The 14730-nt window shown below is 37.6% G+C and overlaps 1 protein-coding gene across 8 annotated transcripts in view; it reads left to right on the forward strand.

The window, feature by feature from the left end:
- The window catches only part of Carmil1 (capping protein regulator and myosin 1 linker 1), a 300958-nt gene that overhangs the window by 223471 nt on the left and 62757 nt on the right, over positions 1-14730 (forward strand). For all 8 annotated transcript variants that reach the window (XM_063259966.1, XM_063259967.1, XM_063259968.1 and 5 more), the window contains 2 exons: positions 6421-6549; positions 8065-8196. In XM_063259966.1, the coding sequence (XP_063116036.1) occupies positions 6421-6549; positions 8065-8196 (261 nt within the window). The remainder of the gene's footprint in view (positions 1-6420; positions 6550-8064; positions 8197-14730) is intronic.

Genomic DNA, 14730 nt, shown 5'->3' on the forward strand with positions numbered 1-14730 from the left:
TTTTCCTGTCTGAAAAAAGTTACTTTAGGAAGTTCTTCAGATTGACAAAGAAAAAGAAGAAAGTATACAATAGTGAGGATAAATAAACTGTAATAGAAATGAAAGTTGAAAGAACATTTTAAAAATGCTCCTTTAGGCCAGGGATTTAGCTCAGCAGCATAAGCGCCTGCCTGGCAAGCATGAGGTTGTGAGTTTAATCCTCGGTACCACAAAAAATAAATAAATAAAAATTTTAAAAATGTTCCTTTGCAAATCTACTTTGAGGTATAGGGGGAAGAGTCTTAGAATTATGTGTGTTTTCCTCTTAGGGCTCACAAATAAAATTGTGTTACTGTCAGAGCATTTAGAGTTTCATTATCAACTTAGACATGAAGGGGAAACTTAATTATTGTTACATTATAGAATGTAGATATTCAACTTTTCATACTGAAGGGTAATGAAACTAAAGCTAGGAATTAAAGAGGAAGAAAATTGACTGGTAGGGGACTGGTAGGGGGAATGTGTTAAATTTTCAGTTTATGTTTCATGGAATCAACTGCTGTTTTCCATAATTGATAAATCAAGAATATTAGTGATGAATCTGTGAAGCCTCTAGAAGAATCAAATAAAGTGTTTATCTCTGAAGATTGAGAAGGAATGACTGCTAGTGAAATGCTTTGACCTTTTAGATCATTTTGGGTAGTTTGCACTGTTTTTTTGTTTTCAAATCTCTGTTTTGTTTTTATTTTGAGAGAATGAAAGATGCCTATAATAAAAAAGTTTAATATTCAAGTAGATAAACTCATAGGAACAGCAACTGCAAAGATAGGCCTAGAGACTTAAAAAAGGGTACTTCATCAAAATGTGAGTGATAGTTACCCTAGGTCAGTGATGGCAAACCTTTTCAGTGATGCAGGCAGCACAGTGTAGCATGCGTTCCGTAGGCTTGCCACCACTGCCCGAGGTAGTGTGATTTTTATTCTCTGTGCTTCTCAGTATTGTCTGAATGTTTTACTGCCAACATGTATTATTTAAATTAGAAAAAGTAAAGCAGTATGTATTGAGAATAAAATATCCATAAATTATTAATGAAGTCATTGAAGTTTTAAGAAAGAAAGCAGCATTTTGACTTAACAGGGCATTAAAAATTATTCAGAATTTCCAGCAAAGGGCTAATCTTTGCCTAGCACTTCTTGGTTTACTGGTTTTAGTGTTCAATATTCAAAAGCAATGAGAATGCTAAAATCTTGCATTGAAGCTTTCGTTTTGTGTTCCTTTTTAAGCTACCAAAATGCAGACTTCTTTTTTTTGCAGTCTTTCTAGATTTTTTCTCATTCAGAAGGAATCCTGCCAATCCAAAAAAATAAAAAAAGAGTACTGCAGGAATCTTTAATGCTCATTCTTAGAAGTCAGTCAGTTTCATCTTCTCAATTGAAAGGAAATTGTACACAGGAGAGGGTGTGGGTATGTTTAATCCCGCATAGGTAACATCGTTCTGAATTATTTGAATCATTAGGTACCTACGTGGCCACCTTTTCACTTTGGGGAGTTCTTAGCCTTTTCTGATTAGCTATTTGCAGGCTTTTTATTTTTTTTATTTAAAAGAAAAAAGAGAAAAAAAAGTAGAACAAAACAAAACAGTGTAAGGGTACAAGTAATACAGAACTACAAAAAAAAAAAAAAAACAGTAAGATATCACCAGTTAATAGATTACACGCTATCATCTTAGAAACCGTGTTTCAGGTCACAGGATCAAAGAATACAAAGTGAACATTCAAACAGTGAGGCTGCAAATAGTTGTGTTCAGTAATCCAATAAAAAATATTAATATGGTCATCTATTTAACACACTTAAACACCCTTGCTGTTGTATCCTTTAGAGCACTTTTATTTGCAGGCTTTTTATCACGTTAGTGGTTTAAGGGGAGATTTACCTGGGTGTGTTCTGAAATGCGAATACACCGTGTCCAGTGTGTCTGTCAATCCCATAGCCAGTCATTGGTCTCAAGCAACATCAACAAAAAAAGTTTGAATAATACATCTAAGTCTTATATCTATTCCTATGTTTGTTTTTGTCGGTTGATTTTAATTAGGAAAGACTTTTATAAGACTCTGTTCTCCCTCTGCCTCTTTATCTCATAAACCCTTTTAATTAGGACTTGGGAAGCTTTTCCCCAAAAAGCAAGGTAGTAAATAATTTAGGCTTCGTAGCCCAAAGTATCTCATGGTAGCTACTCGGCTATGATTATGTCATAGCAAAACAGTGGGTGCACCATGGGGGGTTGGTGAGCATGACTGTTTCCCTCAAAAGTTACCAATTGCTTTTTGTCAGGCTTCTTTTCTTAGCTTTCAAATCCCACCCTCTCCCCACCCAATAAAAAGAACATACTGGGTTTGGTGGCACATCTGTAATCCCAGCATTCAGGAAATTGAGGCAGAAGAATCTCCACAAGTTTCAGGCCATCGTAGGCTACATAGTGAGTTTAAGACCAGCTTGAACTACGTAGTGAGACCCTGTCTCAATCTCTCCCCCTCAAAAGAACTATTTTGTCAATGTGTTCTTTCATGAATGGATTTTCATGCTTGAGGTTAGGACATCTTTGCCACCCCTCAGTTTGTAAGCTCATGAGACCTGGCCCCTGTCTCCATCTGTTTACTGAGATGTCTCAATGATCTCGTTGTCACCAAGACCAGCTGCCCTTTTTCTTATTTCCTTCCTTTGTATATAAGAGAGTCCTGCCTCAAAAAGTGCAGCAGAGGTTACCTGAGCATACATGCAAAGGCTTTAACTCCTCACTGAGGAATGCAAATGTTTGTTGCAGCTATTTTTCTCATTCAATCCCCAAAATTGTTGACAACCATGTCTTTCTCAAAATTCACTTTTCCATTCCTGGACAGTGTCATTCCCCAAATCTCTCTTCCATCTTTCATGCCTGGCCTATCTTTTTATATACATCTTTCTTTACCATTCATCTTCCAAACATCTGTTTAGTGTTTCCTCCAGTTTTGTGCTTGGTCTAGTCAGCTTGTGTTTTAGCTTCCATTTAGGGATGATGCCTGTTCTCACCCCTAGTTTCTCTTTCTGGCTTGGAAGCAACTGAAGATGGCATTTATTGCTAACATTGTAATCGCTACACTTGGGCTCAACAACCCAGTATCCTAAGCAGTCAACAGTAGATGTGAATTAGTTGTATGACATGGTCACCAAAGAAGCCAGCTTCACTTTCACCACGTTCATTGAGGTATACGTTTTACAGTGGGGAAGGTGATAGTCCTGCTCTATGTTCTGTCCTTTCCTTCTGTGTTATGATACATTTATTGAGGGCCTCTGCTTCATAGATTCCAAATGGGAGAGAGAATTCAGGGAAGGGTCCTGATTGGATGTGTTTGTGTCAAGGACCCTGAATTGTATCAGTTTGGAATGGTAAGAGGAATAAGGAGTGTGAAGCCTGAAGAAAAGATTAGGAAAGAGAAGATTGTCATGGAAGATACTATAACTGTCAGCATGTTCTCAAGAGGAAGGCAGGCACCTATAGGAGGCACATAGAAGGACAGAAAAAAGACTCAAAGTGAACAAGACTGTGTTTGAGAAGGACAGAATCTCTTTGGAAGGGAATGAGTTTCTCAGAGGACTCAGTAGCTTTTCTGTGTTGCTTTGGATTTGGATGAAACAGGGAAGGGTTAGCTTAAAAGCCCTAATGTGTCACTCACCATGGGGTCGCTGGTTTGCTAGCCAAGAGATCTCAGCCCTCTACTTCACACTGGCCTGTATGGACATAATTTATGAACTGATTGTCAAACTCTTTGATTTCCTGTTCATAAATTTTCACTTTGTATTCTGCATAATTATTTGGTGTCATCTAAAATCAATGATACTTTGACTTTGCCAGGCCTTGGCTTAGACATCTGAATGTGATCCATTTACCTGTGTGAAATTTCACCAAGTACATGCTCAGAGGATTCTTGAGATACGTGTCATTTTTATTTTGTTTTAAGTTGCAGAACTAAGCTTTATGTGTCTGTTCAGTGTGGTTTGAAAATGCTACACTTGAGACCATTTTGATTGAGATCATTTACACTCTATCTCCTTGGTGAGCACTGAATGCCACTGTCTCAGGAGTTGTTCGGAGTCTTTGTGGCTATTAAAGATCATTGATTTACAGCACTGCATTTACCTCTCGAGTCAGCCTTCTGTGCCCCCAAATGGCCTGCAGATCCTTTCTTAGTTTATGACTCATTTATCTCTTGAATTTAGGGTTCATTCTCAGTAAGATGTAAATTAGGAATAACCAATATTGCTTTAGGAAGCACAGATCAATGTAATAGATGATTTAGGATTTGTACCAGTTAATATTTTTAAAAATGTGCAGTTACCTCTAATACAGAGCATTGTGTGAAGTCCTGAAGTTGAGTTGGAGACAGAATGTCAGGTGGGAGCATTAGGCCAGTGTGTGCCTTACTATGCAGAAAAGTATTGGAGGAAAAACATGAGCCACACTAGATGTTCTTTTTCTTTGGACTTATTTGCTTTTTCTTTTATTAGTCCATTTCCCTTTACTATAGCAGAATGCGTAAGACTGGGTGAATTATTCAGAGTAGAAGCTCAGTTTGCTTTCATTTTAGGATGCTGGGAGAATGAGAGCATGAGACCAGGGGGGAGCTTTGTGCTGCTCCAGCTCAAGGTGGAAAGAGAAAGAGTGTGTGTGGAAGAGACAAACCCTGAATTGGCCTCTGTTTGTAACAGTCCACTCTCACAGTAACTCATCCATATGTGGGGCATGGGAGAACTGACTCACCCAAGAAAGGCATTGGTTCAGGGCTTCCAGGATCCATTCGCTGCTATGAGTCAGTCCCCAGCTTCCCATCCTGCTGCACAAGGAGTCTTGGCAGGCACAAACCATATTCGAACCCAGCTGTTGGTGCTTCCCTGTAAAGGTACAGATACAGAAGAGTGCAGTCTAACACTCAGTTCTAGGTTTTGTACACTGTAATGGCCTACTGCTTCCTTAGGGTGTGTATTTAAATTCATGGTACAACTGGAAAAGATTCTCATGCAGTTATCCCAAGGAGACTTTATTGGAGTAGAAACTGTCCTATTTCCCCCAAAATAAGAACCAGTGTTATATTAATTTTTTGTTCCAAAAGATGCTGTAGGGCTTATTTTCAGAGGATGCCTTATTTTTTCATGTACAACAATCTGCATTTGTTTATGTAGAAAAACTATATTAATTCAAATACAGTCATGTCATTTGCTGAAATACGTCATGACTCTCCAAGCCCTGAATGTCAGTTTGAATTACCTGTGACTCCACTTCCTGTAGAAATATAGGCTTCATCCTCTCATATCTAGCAATAGAGTTCTCCTTCAGTGAGCAGTTCTTATCCATGTTACCTGCTTATAGTACATAATTACCACACACAACATTGAATTATGAGGCTTCATGTTCCATTCATTATCAAATGTGCCCCTTATTCATGTGTCATGTCCTGATTGGTCATTCAGCAATAAGTCTGAATTCATCTGTTTATGTAAGCATTTGCCTCTCATCCAGAAGCACCCACTTGGGTATTTATAAATATTTAATTATAATTTGTATTATCATGTATTTAAGTATGAATGTTAATAATATTAGCTTTTGTTTTTAATTGTACATCAATGTTATTTTATAATTCATTATGTCTGTCCTGTGCTGCCGTGGATGTACTAAATGCCTCTGTCTGGCTGATGATCTTAACTGTGTTTTATTTTGGAGTAGAGCTTATATTATAGGGATCCTCAAATGTCATGCTAGGGCTTACTTTCTGGTTAAGTCTAATCTGGGGTGGGGGAAGTACAGTAGATGTTGTTAGCTTTATTATTACCTATGTCGATATAATATGAGCTCCACTTGCATGTGTTTTGATGGCTCTTCATTTATGTAGAGCAATAGTGCATATGATCCCATTAATTTTAAAACTGTCCATTTGCAGAGGTTGTTTTGACTTCTGCAGCACTGAGACTGATTGGCCACTGGCATCATTTTGTCCTCATCTCAGTGGTTTCCCTAATACATATTTCATGTCTGGCCCTGTGTCTCATACTCACAGAGTGCACAATGAAAGTTATTGAAGGAGACTTACTGTGTAGCAAAATATCCCCAAGTAGCTAGCAGCTAAGTTTCGAATCATTAAGAAGGGCTCACATTTGCTCTTTATACTGTGCGTTTTAAGATAGGCAAAGGACAAAAATGCTTTAAATCTTTTCCTCTGGAGTTAATGTTGCCAGAAGTTTCTTGCATGAATACTTAAGTTAATTGGTTCTAAGTGTATTCTCTAATACTCCATGAAGAAGTGTTCAGCCTCTTGCATTTGGTTTTCTGAAATTTTTATCATTCTTTGCTCAGTGTTTCTTCTATCTGAATATCACCTGAACTGCCTTGGATGCTTTTCTGTTTTGGAACAGATGATTGATAGAATATGTGTGAAAGTACAAGATCATCTCAACTCTTTGCGAAATTGTGGGGGAGATGCTATCCAGGAAGATTTAAAATCAGCAGAACGGCTCATGCGTGATGCAAAGAACTCTAAAACGGTGAGTTTCACATCAACCTTTGCATGAGTCTTGTGCTTGAAAAAGTCTTTTACATTTTAGAAATTAATTGCAACATTCTTTACCTCTCTACCTAAGATTACCAACAGGTTACCTGGTGACCTGAATTAATCTTTTTCTTCTTTCTATACCTGTGCTGGTTATCAAGTTTTTAAAAATATGGAATACAAAGCAGAGAGCCAGCAAGACTTAAAAATGGAAAAATTTGGTCCTGAACAGCTGTTTCAGTTTCAATGAGTAGTAACTCGTTTAAAGTTATTCTAACTTCCCCCACACCTTCCAAAGGGAAACTTCTCTCACATTAGAATTTGATCCTCAAATTATGACTTCATAGGAAGGTCCTAACCAAGAATCAGGTCCTGGGATCTGGTCCTGATCCTGGTACTGTGATCATATCATCATTACCATCATGAATACGAGGCGTCTTAAGGATTAATGAAGCACTCTGGTGATACTGTAAGAAATATATATTTAGTCCTCGTTCCTATGTTCTCACAGCTCATATCCTTGGAATTTTCTGGGAGCATCTTTTGAGATCAGTCTCAAGCTGCTTTTACCATTTTAGGGTTGGTCCTAAAAGACGATTCTTCCTGGCCTTCTAGAGGAAGCAGCTATACAGGGAGCCCTGTGGTTTCCAGCCCCTCCCCAGGCCTCCTGCAAAGGCAGAGGGCTGGAGTTTGGGCTCAGGCCCCAGTAGCCAATGATGTGCTCACCTATGCCTGAGTGGTGGAACTTTGATAACTCCTCCAAAGAGTGATACTTAGCTTCCAGTTGGAGAATCATGCACTTTTTAATAAATCAGCACTAGTAAGTAAAGTGCGTTCTCGGATTCTGTGAATCACTGTGGTAAATTCTTGAACCTGATGGGTAGGCTTCAGGGACTCCTGGCATTTATATTGATTGTCTAGAAGTGCCAGTGGTGACAAGGGACCTCGGACTGGCATCTGAATTGGGGGGATTTTTATGAGACTGAGTCCTTAGCTTGTAGGATCTGACACTATTGACAGGCAGAGTCTCAGAAATGAAATAAACCATAAGGTACTCTGTTGGTATCTGCAAAGAATTGAAAAATTGCTTTATGTGGCAAAGCCTACATTTTTGGTGACCGAAGTATGAGTAAAAATAACTCAGCTATTATGGTTCAGATAAGAACACGAAGGCACACGGTGGTATACTGCTATGTGGTTTCAATACTGCTGAGTGACTAAAGTGTCAGTGTGGAGGTCTCCTAATCCCATGTAGGGTTTCTCAGGTTTATAGGAATGAACTAGATAAAAATAAAGCCCCTAAAGAGTGTGGATCTTAGTTTATCAGTCTGTATGAAGAGTCTTTGTCCAAGAATAGATTATCCCAAATAATAGTTCTGCACGTTTTCATTAACTCTGCAGTGATGTGGTACTTACTGAAATGTTAGTCCCAGTGGAAAAACAATAGAATAATTTTTTTCATTTTTTAAAATACAGTGTTTTATTATTAAAATTATTTTTTATTTTATAGCTGCTACCAAATCTGTACCATGTTGGTGGTGCCTGTTGGGCAGGAGCCAGTGGCTTGTTATCAAGTCCTATTCAGGAGACCCTGGAATCAATGGCGGGGGAAGTTACAAGAGTCGTAGATGAACAACTGAAGGTCGGTGGTTTTGTTATTTGGAGAGTAAAATTATTGATTGGACTGTAAACAATAGCACTTCAGGATACAGCTACCTGTGTTTTATAAAGGGCACTGTGTGTGTATGTGCATGTGTGTGCACAGGCACTTTCTGTGTCAGTGTGCAATTAGTAAAAATTGAATATTATTTATTCCAGCTTTGTTTCTATGTTTTAGAATAACTTCTTATAAAATGAGTTCAAGTAAAATTTGATTTAATTTTTGAGGGTAAATATTTAGTGTCTTTAATACAGTTGATTTCTCATTAGAGGTCTCAAGAGATGTCTACCTTGAGGAAAGGAAAAAGCAATCTTTTGTTAATGAATTTGATTTTTTAAAAATTTTATTTTAAAGAGAATAAAACCAAACAAGACAGAATAAAACCAGTCAAAACAAAACTGAAAGTAATACAGGATTTCAAAGCAGGATTAATGGGAAATCAACAATGTTTACCATAATTAATGCCTCTTGTTATTTTTAAAATTGCTGCCCATATCATGAGACATAATAATCTCAAGCACAATAGAGCACAATAAAAATAATCAAAACAGAACCCTGAAGAAAACAAAACAATAAAAGAGAATAAACTTTTATTCAGTGAAAACAGTATTGGATCTCAAAAACAAAACAAAAGGAAATCCCCCAGAGTTGCTATACTACGTATTGCTGTCCTTTAAATCGATACTCAGACTACCAGCTTTAAGCCTGCAAAGTCAATCAAACAATGTAAAAATTAAGTTGTTTTTGTACCTCAGTTGCTATCAACTCGGCCTATGATTCTCTGAATCAGCCAGTTGCTTCAGAGGGTAGGGAGCTCTTCTTATCCATCAGCCCATGTGCCAGCTAGCTCATGGGAAAGGCAAACTGACTTCTTGTTTATCTTCCTGGCCCTGTATGGCTGCTGCTGGCTTCTTGTTTCTATTCCCAGCCACACAAGGCTGCTGCTGGCTCACAGGAAGGGTGAACTGGCTTCTTGTTTCTCCTCCCTGCCCTGCATGGACATTGCTGGCCTGTATTTGATTTCGAGTGTGGGAAGGTGATAGAGCCTATGCTTACAGTTTCTCGGTTTGGAGTCTGACACTAGGCAGTGAATTCACAGCAGTCTTTGAAAGACCCTTCAGGTGAAAGACTAGGAAAAATATGTAGAATGGAGTTGTAGGGCACTCAGAATAGCAAAGAGCTGTTCTAGGTGTACAGACTGAAAAAAAAAGGCTAAAAAACAATGGGTGATATTTTAGTGGTGAGGTGGTATAATCCAAGACCTATGTTTTCTTCAGGTAATTTCAAAGCATAAGTATACCAAAGGAATTTCACATTTAAAACATTTTCCTTATTTCTCGTCTGCCTTTCAAGGATGCCTTAAAAGCTCTTTGTCTGAATTTCTATAATTATCGGCTCTGTTTCCTTCCAAGAACACAACTGCTATACCTCAGGGATTTGATGTAAAACTCAGTTATAACTTCGCACTATTCCAGTTACTCATTTTGCAACTTAAGTTAATGATTGACAAAATATTTTGGATTTTAGAAGTTTACATCCCTGTCTTCCTTTAATAATATCAAGATGCTTGTGTGTCACCTTTATTTATGTGTGATTATTTTGAATTCACGATGAACTAAGATGGAGGTTGGTTGATGAGAAGTCCTGCCAGACCGTTTGTTATGAATAGCACTTGTGTCCTTCATGAAGGATTAAATACAGATAGTGGATAGTTTTTTATATATTTAAAATCAATTGTCACTTTATTTCTGACTATAAGAAGTGAAACTTTTCTTTCAGAAATGTTTTAGCAAGTATATATAATGTAAAAATCACCGGAAATCCCAGAGATTACATTACTACTATTAATTTGGTGAATTTTCATGTATTGTGTGTCTTTACATACAATTTTACATTTATGTGGTTGTACAGTACTTATAGGTTAGTTTTATATTTGGTGCAGTGTTGTAAATGCAATTTTTTTTCTTAGTTTTTTTTCTTTTTGTATTGGGAATCAAACTCATGACCTTGTGCTTGCCAGGCAAGCACTTGTACATAAATGCAATTCTAATAGTGATAAGTCATTATCATTTTTTGGTAGCCACATGGTATTCTGTTGTATGAATGTATCACCATAATTTATTTTCTAAATTTTGATAATTCTATTAAAGAATATATAGGTTTGATTCTTTCATATGTTTGTATACTGCCCAGTGTTGCATTTGACCATTTTGCTACATACTCAGCAATACTAAATACAATAGATAACACATATTTTTTAATGTAATGAGTTTTTCTTGTTTATAAAAATGTCTGTAATAATGTAGTATTAGACCAAGTAATTTAATTACCTACTAATATTTCTTGTGTTGCAAATTACTTGTTCACCTCCATTGCCTATTTTCTTTAAAAATATTTGTAATGATGTCTTGCATGGTGAGAGTTGACTGAGATTAAGTCAGCATAAAACATTGCAGCAGGGCGTTTCCATTCAGTGGCTTTCCACTGTCCATTGTCATTCGGTCAGCCTGACCCACACAGTACCCTGTGCCCTTGATGTCTGTTTCCTTACTGCACAGCATGGGTGAAACTGAGTCTTCCTAGTTCTTGAGAGAACCTAGAAGGCAAGGAGTCAAAGTAAGAGGCATTTGAATTTGTAAAGACTAGAGACAAATATATTTAGAACCACCTATTTTTAAAAATAGGCATTCCTAGCATCTTTATGGTGTGTGTTAACTTTTCTGACTCTGTTAAATGTCACCAGAGTTCTCAGTTTGTCACTCACTTGCTTATCTGCAAGGACCATAGCATAATTTTCTCACCTCTCACTTCCTCTCAGGTCCTGGCCCCCAGCTGACCTGTCCCTCCCTTCTCTATTTGCTTGTTGTTATTCTCAGTCCTTTTCAGTTTTCAGTTCCTTTCCTCTTGGGAACATCTGTCATGAATCATAGCAATTCCTCAATCCATGCATCTTAATGTAATGTTACTGTTTAATTTTCTTTTAACTGGTTACACAGTTCTCGATACTCTCCATTGGCTATAGTCAGTTTATATCTTTTCTATTCTCTTCCAGTTTATGCAACAAATAGCCTTTCAGTGTTTATAAAATATGTCCCAATTTATAGTATAATGTTGCAGTGCATTTTGCTTATTCATCTTTATTTGTATATGTTTGCAATATATAATAAGTACATTCCTGTGGGGATGAGTACATAGACCTATTGATTGTGGATCCTTTTTCCTTTCCCTTTCCTCCCTCCTATTTTCTACCATCCCTGGAATATTCTTCCCATCTCCACGTAGTCTATCTCCCTGTTTCACAGCATGTATCTTTTATTTTTCTTTTTAAATTATTTGGGATTCTTATATAAGAGAAACCATATCATAGATGACCAGCTCCATTTTCCTGCAAATCACTGATCTTTCTCCTTCTTTGCAGTTAAATAGTACTCTATGGCTTTCTTAAAATTACAAAAGCAAAATGAATTTTTAATACAATCAGTGTTCTATTTCTTAATAAACTATATTGGCCATTAGTTATTTCACTACTATTGTCAAATTTTCCTTGTTAAAGAGTCCCTTTTTTCTATTTTCTTGATTTTTCTAAAAAATAACATACTGCTAAAAACTAAGATAGATGGATTATTTTGTAAAATATTTTGTGTTTTAAAAATTTTTATTATAGCTGATGGAAAGAAGTAAACCTGGAGGCCTAGATTTGGATCTGGGATTTTTTTTTCTGTCTAGCCGTGTGCTTTAAGCGAGTTTCGGGATCAGGTTTCCTTATGCCTCAGAGTGAGGATGGGTTCCTTCTAACTTCAGTGTTTGATCATCTTGTGTCATGACTAGGGTTGGATGTTTGAATATTGAATGAGGATAACTCTTTGAGCTGTTTTTTAAAATGATTGTTTCAGAAACTAGAGAAATGGCCAGGTACACCAGCCTTCTTAGCTGACTGTTTGGAGAAGAAAGTTTTAATTTTGGAGAAATTTTTCTTTGAAAGAGGCAGTATTTTCTGTGAACTGGCCTATTTTTCAGTATTTGAAAATGACAACTCTTCTCTTGTTCTCTCTCTCTTTTGATCCTGATATTTATTCTTAGAGTGACAGCAAATGAATACGTAGAGTTTGACTATTGCAACATAAGGAAACTTTCCTTTTTCCCTTCTGGATTTAAAGTAACGTGTTTGTTTGGCCTGGGAGATTCCTGATTTCCCAGAGTGCTTCAATGGTAAATTTCAGGTTTCCTTAGGATATGAGCTCTGAAGGGTTTCAATGGTATTGGGGCAAGTCTTCACTCATTTGGCCAGAAGAGTCCTAAGTGTTCTTTTTTCTATATATCGTGCTTTCCAAATAAAGGAAGAACAGTTCCAAAACACATTAGTATATTTGCCAGTCATTGGATAGATGTAACACTGAATATAGCTGCCACCTGTAGCTATTAAACCAATTTATTTTACAAATAATGCACAGATTTCCTAAGTGTCATTAGTTATTTTTATAGTTATTATAATAGTTAGTTATTGTTAGAGTTAAGAAATGACACTCTTAGGATTGTCATTAGGGACATATGAGGTATAACACAGTGAATTAGTTGTTTAGAAATTTATTACATTAAAAGACACATTGCCATTACTCCTCCTCAAAATTCTCCCTCCTTTCAAATGCTTATTCTTGCCGCTTTCTGAAGCTTTTTTGGCAGCCTTGTTTCTTGAGCGTCTTGAGTTGCACTGTTGTGGCTGTTTAGATCTGCTGAACAGATTCAAAATATTTACTTTTTGTGGTTATTTTGACTTTGGGATAGAGTCAGAAGTCTCACGATGCCAAACCTGGTAAATGAGGTGCATTAAAACATACCCTCATGTTTTTGCAAGCCTCCCCTTTCACTGGATGGCACTCAGTAGCAACATTCACTGTATATTTTTTTTTAATCACATCTAAAAGGCACTTAGAAAAGACTTCCATAATTGCTCCTGAAAGTGACAACAATGATGGGACAAGTGTGGGACAAGTGAAGCGTGGGAAAGGTTAATGGCAGTGTGCCTTTTACTGTAATAAACATTTATTAATATTGGATTTCATTTTGATCACCCCTCAAATGTGCAAAATGAAATTAACATTTTGATCATCCCTCATATGTGCAAAATTAGATTATCACAGTTCAAATTCAGTGTCTGTTCACTGAAAAGCACGTGAGGGCAGGAAAAGAGAGATTAATGACCATGTAAAGAAAGTTCAGTACCACTGGCAGAGTGAGAGAGTGAGAAAGTTTCACAAAAGTCTACTTCAGAGTCCCAGAACAAAAGAAAAAGGAATCGAAAGAGTTGATAGGTAAGAATTTAAGGCCCTAGTGGTAATCCAGCCTTTTCCAATTCTGGAAGTGCAGCAGTTCAAAAACAAACCACCTCTAGAGTCAGCATCATGAACATGGAAGAATATGAAATCAAAGAGGTAGTCAAAGGACAAGGGAGGTTTTTTATTACATAAGAATATCTCATACGAAGACCGGCCACTCAGCTCTCAACTGTTGGTGAAAGCCAGAAGACAGTGAAATCACGTCTTCAAACTTCTGAGAGAACAGGAAATGTCTACTTAGAATTCAAAGCCAGTGGACTTGGTATTAGTGAAGGAGGATGGATGACATTTTCATAAAAACAAGAACAGAGACAGCTGGCTATTATTGAGCAACACTCAAAATTACTGTGAGTGTATACTCTGGGATAGAGAAAAGTTATCTAAGAAAGGAGGTCTGTGCTCCAAGAGAATGATGAGCAGAGCAAATGCCAGATGTAGGTAAGTGAAACATTGACTCTATTTAACAATGTTATTTGTGTCTAAAACCAAATGCAATACTAGAAGTAAGTACCTCTACCATAAGGGTGGGATTTAAAGCTGCTGTTTTGCATTTCTAGACCAACATTGGTTGGCACAGTATCTAGCAAGGGGAGATGAAGAGAAACTGAACACCTTGCAGTACTGTAGACTCACTGGGATGTGGCAGTAATGGGAAGCTACAGGCAGGGGAGTGTTAACAAATCTAGTGTGTGGAGGGCCTGAGTACCTGGGAGCATTGGGTTAGAGGCTGGGCATGAAGACTGGTCAGGGGCTTCAGAGAGAGAGAGAGAGAGAGAGAGAGAGAGAGAGTGTGTGTGTGTGTTTTGAGACAGTGTACCACTGTGTAGTTTAGGCTGGCCTTGAACTTGCTTATTTAGCCCATGTTGGCCTCGAACTTATGGATATTTCTTGCCTCAGCCTCCCCAGTGCTGGGATTACACGTGTGTGCCATCATGCCTAGGCTAGGGGGTTCATTATAATTGTGTTCTGTGATCATGTGTCCAGGCTCTGCCACTACTAAGTCTGCCCTGGTAATCTTAGGTGCAGTTACCTGAGGACATCAGGAAAAATATAGGTAATGAAGCAGAGAGGAAAGGGACGCACTTCGAGGTCTTAGGCAGGGTGTGAGAGGACAGTGCCGGCATAGGAAGCAGAAAGACCCGAGTTCCCATCTCTCTGATTCCAGAAACTAGGGTCATTTATT

The sequence above is a fragment of the Cavia porcellus genome, unplaced genomic scaffold (genome assembly GCF_034190915.1).
Source record: "Cavia porcellus strain 051 isolate PalLab524CR breed Dunkin Hartley unplaced genomic scaffold, mCavPor4.1 scaffold_13, whole genome shotgun sequence".
NCBI lineage: Eukaryota > Metazoa > Chordata > Mammalia > Rodentia > Caviidae > Cavia > Cavia porcellus.